Genomic DNA, 9,185 nt, shown 5'->3' with positions numbered 1-9,185 from the left:
TGCTGGAGGGCGGCGGGGGTACCCCAAGTGGGAAAGGACTATAAAGACCTAGATGGAGGCAGCCTGCCCGGTTCCTTGAAAGCCCTGACTTCGACCCCTGGATGTGTGTGGGCCCAGCAGGTCATCCAGCCTCTCAGCTAGCGACTTAGTGTTGACTTCCTATGGTTGGATGAATGAAATGGGTACAACCAGTATTGGGTACCAGCCTGGCCCTAGTGGATGACCAATACTAATCTGAGCAATCACTGAGAAGAGTGAGTCAGAGTGAGAGTAAAATCAGTCCGATCGAGTGCTTAGGACCCCTCCCAGAAAAAAATCCAAATCCTATGAGCACTTCGGAATTTTCTTTATCTCTGGATATTTGGGAATTCAAGGTTTTGAGTCAGCCTCCCACGCTCCCCCCCTCCCCACACCCCTGCTTCACCTGCTCAAATTAAACAGTAACCCCCAAGGTCAGGGGAAAGGCCTTATCAGAACAGGTTGTCCCCAAGATGTGGGTCAGTTCGACCGGGGGCCTATAAATGTGCCCCTGCCCAGCCCAGAGTCACTCAGTCACTCGGTCCCGAGCAACTGACAACATGTTGGGCTTCGCTGTCCTCGCCACCCTCCTGGCCTGCGGTAAGCTGCGGGGGGCCAGTGGGGAGCAAAGTCAGGGCCCCTGTCCTCCAAGGATCCAAGGAAATGGGCTTGGTGGCCAAAGTGGCCGAGGACAGCCCGTGTCAGACGAGCCACTGCGCTCTCAGCACGCTGCCTGCACACCCATGAGAGCTCCTGGGGGCCGGGAGGGAGGGCGGGAGGGAGAGAACAAGCCCTAAGCTCCATGCCCGGCAGGGCACGGCTCCCCAAGCACCGCGGCCATGGCAAGCAGCACCAGGGCCTGAGCACCACTGGACACCCCCAACTCTGCCCGGCGTGGTCCGCATCTGGAAACAAATGTGATGGGGCCAGAGCCATAGTACAGCCCGCTGGGCATTTGCCTTGTACAGGCTGGCCTGGATTCGGTCTCCAGCGTCCCATATGGTCCCTCAAACCCACCAGGAGTAATTCCTGCGCGCAGAGCTGGGAGTAAGCCCTGAACATGTCAGATGTGGTCCAAAGGGAGAGAGAGACACCGAGAGAGACAGAGAGAGAGAGAGACAGACAGAGAGACAGAGAGAGAGAGAGAGAGAGACAGACAGACAGAGAGACAGAGAGAGAGAGAGAGAGAGAGAGAAAGAGAGGGAGGGAGGGAGGGAGAGAGACAGAGAGACAGACAGAGAGAGAGAGAAAGAGAGAGAGAGGGAGGGAGAGAGAGAGAGAGGGAGAGAGAGAGAGGGAGGGAGGGAGGGAGAGAGAGACAGACAGAGAGACAGACAGAGAGAGAGAAAGAGAGAGAGAGAGAGAGAGGGAGAGAGAGGGAGAGAGAGAGAGAGGAGGGGGAGAATAGGACAAGGAGGAAGGCCAAGGGCTTGGGTGAGACTTGGTGGCAGAGCACTTGCCTCCAGTGTGGGAGTTCCTGGGTTCGATTCCCAGCATGAGAGGGCTCTGGGTGTACCTGGCCTCCCTCATGGCTGCCACCCCCTTACTCCCAACACCCTTCCCGGCTTCACCTCTGCATCAGGTCTTTCGGCAGGGGCTCCTGGGAGCACTGCCTTCCCCCATTCCCGGGTCCAGCACAGTCAGTGCTTTCCTCCCCCGTCTGCAGGGGGAAACGGAGGCCCAGGGGTCAGAACCTGGTCCTGTGTCTGCTCAGGCCCTAAGTCTGGGCTCTTTCCACGTGCCCTTCCCCGGGGTGGGGGTTGCCACCCCCTCACCCGAGCTCCTCTTCTCCTGTCTCCCCAGCCTCCAGCTGCGGGGTCCCCAGCTTCCTGCCCAACCTCGCCACCCGCGTGGTGGGAGGAGACAATGCCAACCCCCACAGCTGGCCCTGGCAGGTGAGTGTTGGCTGAAAGTGGGGCTGGGGCTGGGGGGGGTGGACAAGGCCAGGGTGGCAAGGACCCTGGGCACTGATGCAGGACCCTGTGCACCCCCCAGATCTCCCTCCAGTACCTCAAGGACAACACCTGGAGGCACACCTGCGGTGGCACCCTCATCTCCAGCAACTATGTCCTCACTGCCGCTCACTGCATCAGGTGAGTGAGGAGAGGCCCAGCAAGCTGCTTTGACTCAGCCCCCCAACACACACCATACACACATACACACACACACACACACACGCACGCATGCACACAAACACACACACTCATGCACATGCATGCGTACATGTACGCACACATTCACACACATGCATACATGCATACACACATGCACACACAAACACACACATGCATACACATGTGCACACAAACACATGCATACACCCACAAACATACATGCACACACGCACACACACATACATATGCACACGTGCGCACGAACACACGCGCACATGCATGCAAACACACAAACACACACATGCATATACATGCACATATGCGCGCACATGCACACAAACACACTAGGCTGAACAAACTATGTACAGCCCATGTCTGTTATTTCTCCCTGCATCCCACAAGCATTTTTCTGCACCTACTGTGCGCCAGGCAAGCAGGGCAGTGAGACGAAGTCCCCGCTCCCCGCTGCCCAGGTTCTTTTCTCATGGAGGACAGAGGCACAGGCCATCCTACAAGAGCAGGGACAAGGACTCAAGGGGCAGTGAAGGGAAAGGAGGCAGGAAAAGGATTAACATGCCTGGTTCTGGCACCAGTGAGGTGGCCACGAGAGGGTCTCTCTGAAGCGGGGTGTTGCAGCCAAGACCTGACGGAGCAGAAGGAAGGGGAGAAACCCTCAGTGTGGGGCCAGAGAGGTAGTACAGGGAGCAAGGCCTTGCCTTGCATGCAGCCGACCCGGGTTCCATCCCCAGCACCCCATATGGTTTCCCGAGCAGTATTGGGAGGGATCCCTGAGCATCATTGTGTGTGGCCCAAGTCTACACACCCCCATAAAAAATAATAATAATAAAAAAGAACTGGTCAGTACGGGGAGCAGAGCCCGGGTGGGGAGGCCACTGCAGTGACCCAGAGAAGGCCGCCTGCTCTTCAGGCTTGAGAAATAACAAGGCGGCCAGGACGGCAGCAGCTGCAGGAGGGAGAGGGAGTGGAGAGAGTGGCCGGCGTGGCACAGTGTAACTGGGCCTGTTGAGCAGGGGATGCGGCCCAGTGGCAAAGCACAGGCCTGGTCTGCAACGGGTCTTTGGTCCAATTCTCAGCACCACATGCCCCTGCCTTTGGCACCTCCAGCCATGGCCCCCACAAGCATTAAAACAAAAAAAGAATGGTGATTGAGATGGCTCAGCTTTCCCAGCCTGAGTGATCTGAAGCAGCAGGAAGTGTGTAAACAGGAAGGCTGTTAGGGGCACTGGTGATATTACAGGAATGACTGGCAATATTGCCAGGGGCTGGCACTACCACCAAGGCCCGTGCTAACTCCTCACGGGCAAGGGCACTGGAGCCCCAGGACACCCACTTACAAGTCAGACGAATCTGACTCCCAAGCCAGAGGCTTTGTCTGGGTGCTTGGAGGCTCTGGGCAGAGACACTCAGAGGGAGGGGAGAACTCAGGCCCTGCCCAGCCTGTCTCTGCTCTGCCCCTCGGCTGGTGGTGCGGGAGACCACCCCTGAGTCCCATGGCCCCTCTCCTCCCTCAGCAAGAGCCTGACCTACCGTGTGGCCCTGGGAAAGAACAACCTGGAGGTGGAAGATGAAGCCGGCTCTGTGTACATGGACGTGGACTCCATCACTGTGCACGAGAAGTGGAACTCCTTCCTGGTGCGGTGAGTGGCCCCTGACCTGGCCCGGGGGCAGCACAGCCATGGGCAGGGGGAGGGTCCTGCCAGCCCCCCCTTTCATGCCCACACCCCAGCTCTCGCCTGGATAACCAGCGGATGGCCCATCCTGCAAAAGTACTAAGAGGAGCAGAGAGATGGCACAACCGGTAGGGCACTGGCCTTGCATGCAGCTGACCTGGGTTCGATCCCCAGAACCACATTTGGGCCCCCAGCACCCCTAGGAGTGATCCCTGAGCATAGCGTCAAAGTAAACCCTGAGCACTGCTGGGTGTGCTCCTCGCAAAAAAAAATAAATGCTAAGTAGAAATAGACATTTCTCCTTTCCCCGTGGCTGGCCAAAAGTGCCCATTTGGTACTCAGGGAATAAAGAACTTCAGGCCCCCTCAGGGTCTACCCTGAGTCCTTCAGTCAGAGTTAAAGCCAGAAATCACTTTTATTAAGTGCCTACTGGATGCTTGCTTTGCAGTGGGTTCTTCACACGCCATTCAGTCCTCACAACAGCCCCCAGACAAAGAATCGGGACTCAGGAACCAAAGTGATAGTACAGCGGGCAGGGCGCTAGCCTTGATCCCCAGCATCCCATATGGTCCCCTGAGCACCGCCAGGAGTAATTCCTGAGTGCAGAACCAGGAGTAACTCCTGTACATCTCCAAGTGGTCCTAAAACAAAACAGAAGAATCGGGACTCAGAGAGGTTAAGGAATCCGTGTCAGATCACAGCCCAGATGTGGCAGGACTGTGAAACAAAGCGAGCCTGTCTAGCTTTCACTCCTATAGAGACTGAAAATATTAAAAATCACATCTGGACCCAAAAAGCAAAAAAATCACTGTCACTTCCACTGTCATCCCATTGCTCATCTATTTGCTCAAGCGGACACCAGTAACATCTCCATTGTGAGACTCGTTGTTACTGTTTTTGGCATGTCAAATACGCCACGGGTAGCTTGCCAGGCTCTGCCATGTGGGCGAGATACTCTTGCCAAAAGGAGCAGAGGAATCTAACCCAGCTCGGCCGCGTGCAAGGTGAACGCCCTACCAGCTGTGCTATCGCTCCAGCTCAAAATGCAAAAAAATAAAAATAAAACATAGGGAGAAATTTTTAAAAAAAAATTAAAAAAACTGAAATCACATCTGTGTGGAGGGAGCTAGCGCAAAAGGCTTGTGTGTGTGCCTTGCGTAGGCTAGACCCCAAGTTCAGCCCCCGGCACCCTCATGCAGTACCACCTCACCTAGCCAAGGGGACTGAACTGTCAGGGCCACACAGCTGAGCCCACTACTGCTGAAGGTGGTCCCTGGGCCCCTGAGCACTGATGGAGAGCCCTCACCCCAAAGTTAAGGCTCTCGTCAACGAACTCTGTAAGCATCCCTCAGTTATTGTTATGATTTCCCCTTTGCTCTCGCTTAATTTGTGGTCAATCTGGAAGCTTGCTGAGAGCCCCCAGCCTCCTTGCCCTTAAAGGAGAGGCTTCCCCTAAGGGCTGGGGTGGGGGCCCAAAGCACTCATCGGTCCCCAGCATCACTGCCCACCAGCAAGAAGGGAGCCGTGAGGAGAAGTGCTTATGAGGACCGGTCCCTCCAGCCTCCCGTGGGTTTGTGAGGCAGGCGGCGTGGGGGTGGGGGGCTGTCTCCTCGAATATTCCCTTTGGCTTCCAGCAACGACATCGCCCTCATCAAGCTGGCTGATCACGTGGAGCTGAGCGACACCATCCAGGTGGCCTGCCTGCCCGAGGCCGGATCCGTGATGTCTCAGGACTACCCTTGCTACGTCACCGGCTGGGGCCGCCTGTGGAGTGAGTACTGCCCCAGGCAATCAGGAGGGTCTTCCTGGAGGAAGTTCCCCCAATCAGCACACCTCCCCCCTCCACCTTTGCCCACTACTTTTCCTCTTTGGGGGCCTAAAGTTCTTCCCAACATTTTGAACTTTATAACGCCTAATGATAAGGGCTCATACTTATGAAGCACGTGTCCTTTGACATGAACCAGAGCATGCAGTGGGGTGTTGCGGGATGACATGGATTTGAATTTGGCAACTGCACCCCGCATCCAAGGTGTCACCTAAGTGACTATCACATAAACTAACTGTGCTTTTTGCAGGGAGGGGACTAGACTGTGTGTACCTTAGACGCCAGAAAGTTCCAGACCAGTAAAAAGGTTAAATGCACAGGGCTGGAGCACATGCTTTTGCATGAGGGATCCCTGGGCTCAATTCCCAGCAGGCACCGCAGGGTTCCTGAGCACCACCAGAAGTAGCCCTGTCCCCCCCCAGTAAATTAGTAAGTGCTGATAAGTAAAGTTAGGGCAGGCTTAGAGGAAAGCGAGACCATTCTTGGGAAATCTGGAGTATAGAGGATTCCTTGCTGACTGACCTTAAAGGCAGAGGAAGAAGCACAGAGAAATGAATGAATGAAATAGAAGGCCTGAATGTCCAAATGAAGGACAAAGACAGACCCCCAGGCCCCCCACTGCCGCCGCCCACCCTTGGAGGATGTGCTGGGGCTTCATGCGCACCCACCTGCCTCAGAGCAGCCTCCCCGCAGTGGCGAGAGCAGGGTGGGCACAGAGTCCCCCTCCTGGTGAAGGGTCCCGCTGCACGTCCACCCCAGCACAGCCCTGAAGCCCGGGGCATCTCCCACTCTCTCTGCAGCCAACGGTCCCATCGCTGACGAGCTCCAGCAGGGCCTGCAGCCCGTGGTCGACTACTCCACCTGCACCCAGAGGGACTGGTGGGGCTCCATGGTCACCAACAACATGATCTGTGCCGGCGGTGACGGCGTCATCTCCGCCTGCAACGTGAGTGTCCAGGCCCCACCTCGGGCCCAGCCCCTGGCACCCGAGTGGCAGGGGGCAGTGAGGGGAGGGTGGGACCAAGGAAGATGAGGAGTGGGAGCCCCACAGGAGCTAGTCCTGTCTCTGAGAGGACACTGCGCTGCTGGGCCTTCAGGGACAGTTGTCCCCCACCCCGTCTCTCCTACCCTGTCTGTTGAGGGCTCGAGAGTCCAGCAGAAGGACGTGTTCCAGCCCCCGCCCCATCACTCAGCAGCTGACTCCTGACCTCTCTGAGCCTATGTTCCCATTTATGCACAGAGATCCCACGAGCCCAGGTTTGCTGGGAGGACGCCGGGGTGTGACAAGCAAAGAGGGGTCAGGCCCAGGTGACAGTCCGGCAGACAGGGGCCTGCCTAGCTCGCGCCCGGCCCAGGCTGGATTCCTGGCACCACATGGTCCCCGGTGCATGCTGGGTGCAGCCCCTGAGGCCCCCTCATCCTGCAATACCAGGTGGCCTGGGTGATCCCGGGCACCACTGGACCCGAGCAGCACCACATCCTCTTGCACTGAACCACTGGCCTGAGGGGCCGGGAATCACCAACAGGATCCCCGGGGCCATCCGGGCGTCACTTGGGAGCTCCTCCCTCTCCCTTTGAAGCCTGCTCAGGCTCCATCCTCCACGCCGTCCACTCCTCCTGGGCAGGGTGGCTGGGAACTTAGCAAGACAGACACGGGATCAGGAAACTGCCCAGAGTAGTCAGACAGGGTTGTGTTTCCCAACGCTCGAGCCTCTCCTGAGCTGCCCCCACCTTCTTCACTTTCCCGTGTCTCCAGCCTGGCTCCCAGCAGCCGCATGTCTCTGGGCAGCTGACAAAATCTGGACATGGTGCTCCCACCACTGCCCCCCCCCAATACAGAGGGTTATCACCCTCCCGAGATCACACAGCAAACCAAGAGCTAGTCTGATACCTCATGAACCTGCAAGTACTGCCAAGCCACATCTGCTCTTCCTCCCCCTCATGGAGAGGATGGGGCCAAAATGAGTGGGTGGGCAGGGGTTGGAGGGGTGTGTCAAGGCTGAGAGGTCAGCCCCTATGATACCCCCCCACCTCGCTGCCCCACTCTGGACGCCTGGCGACTGACGCACGTGTCCTTCTGGTGCAGGGAGACTCTGGCGGCCCTCTGAACTGCCAGGCTGAGAACGGCTCCTGGGAGGTGCGGGGTATTGTCAGCTTCGGCTCAGGCCTGGGCTGCAACACCCTCAAGAAGCCTGCCGTCTACACCCGCGTGTCTGCCTACATCGACTGGATCAACCAGGTGGGTGCTCGCTGCCGGCCGTCCCCTGGCGAGGGTGTAGGGCCGACACTGCTGGTCCCTGCGTGCCCACGCCTCTGCGCCCTTCCACCCTCCTTCCCTCCCGCGCCCACCTTAGATATCCCCTGAGTGGGTGCTAGGAAGGACTCTGTGTGAATTCCCACCCCCGTCCTCCTGCCGACGTCACCCACATACCCCAGAGAGTGCAGAGTGCTCCCCGGAGCCTGGCTGCCTGCAGAGGAGAGGGCGGGCACCTGGGAGGTCTGGGGGGTGCCCACCACAAGGGGCGCTGGAGGGTGTGTTCTGAGCCCCCCTCACAGTCGTCTATGCAGAGGGGGACTCAGAGGCCCCGGGTGGAGGCGAGACTGGCCTGTCCAGGCTGTGTGCCCTGTTTCTGCACACACACCCCCGCAGAGCTTGGTGCTGCCCCCCCCACCCCGAGTGGGCACCCCCAGCACCCCCAGAGTCCCTCACCCTGTTCTCTGCTCTTCCAGAAAATGCAGCAGTAAGTCGCATGGAACTGCGGCCACGCACTCCCGAAACTGCAATAAACCTCCTTTCCCTCGAGCCATGGCTTGTGTGTCTTGTTTGCGCGTCCTCCCGGGTCTGGGCTTTGAGGGGCTGTCCACCTCCTCCACACCAGGGCTGCAGAGAGAGCCCCCTCGGTCAGGCCGGAGAGACCCAGAGGGAGAACTGGGGGGCCCTGGACGGAGTGGGGGGGTGCGTCTCAGGAGGACGCCTGCTGTCCTAAGGGTAGGGAATAATGACACATCAGACACTGCCCCCAACAGCTCACACTTACGGCCCAGATCTCACCCCCTTCCTTCCACTCCTGATCCCACAGACCAGGTCCTCAGAGACAACCCCCCTACACACAGAGGACAGGTCTCCCCAAGACCTCTCCCCAGCCCCCAGAGATTGGCCACAGAAGGATGCTCAGGGGAACCACCTCTCAGGCTGCCACCCCCATCTGACCCCTGGACTGCCACTGGTCTCGATCTCCAAGTCAAAGCGGGTTTTGTGAGCCCTACCTCCAGCCTGCCCCGGGCTGGCCATGGGGAGGGTCTGGGGGAGGAGGACGGGATCCCAGTGCAGTGCTCAGCAGGTGCACATCTGAGGAAAGAGACTGTTTGCACACCTGGCCACAGTAGGTCAGAGCCAGAAAAGCTTTCACCACATTACTGGAAGGGAAACTGAGTCCCAGACAAAAAGATGTACTCACAGGAAGAGCGACCCAGAGGCATCGAGGGATCAAAGGGGGTAGCACCCAGTGTCCTATGGGTAACTGCTCGGCACAAACT

At 58.1% G+C, this 9,185-nt stretch overlaps 1 protein-coding gene across 1 annotated transcript; it reads left to right on the top strand.

The window, feature by feature from the left end:
* Positions 1 to 533: 533 nt before the first annotated feature.
* On the top strand, positions 534 to 8,451 carry CTRC (chymotrypsin C). Its single transcript, XM_004603651.2, has 8 exons — positions 534 to 618; positions 1,822 to 1,913; positions 2,014 to 2,111; positions 3,665 to 3,790; positions 5,458 to 5,594; positions 6,449 to 6,594; positions 7,735 to 7,887; positions 8,379 to 8,451. Exons 1-8 carry the CDS (start codon positions 579 to 581, stop codon positions 8,391 to 8,393), a joined length of 807 nt encoding a protein of 268 aa, XP_004603708.1. The 5' UTR covers positions 534 to 578; the 3' UTR covers positions 8,394 to 8,451.
* The last annotated feature ends 734 nt before the right edge of the window (positions 8,452 to 9,185 follow it).

Source organism: Sorex araneus, chromosome 5 (assembly GCF_027595985.1).
Source record: "Sorex araneus isolate mSorAra2 chromosome 5, mSorAra2.pri, whole genome shotgun sequence".
In the NCBI taxonomy this organism is placed as follows: Eukaryota; Metazoa; Chordata; class Mammalia; order Eulipotyphla; family Soricidae; genus Sorex; species Sorex araneus.
This window is presented reverse-complemented; position numbering and strand designations above follow the sequence as displayed.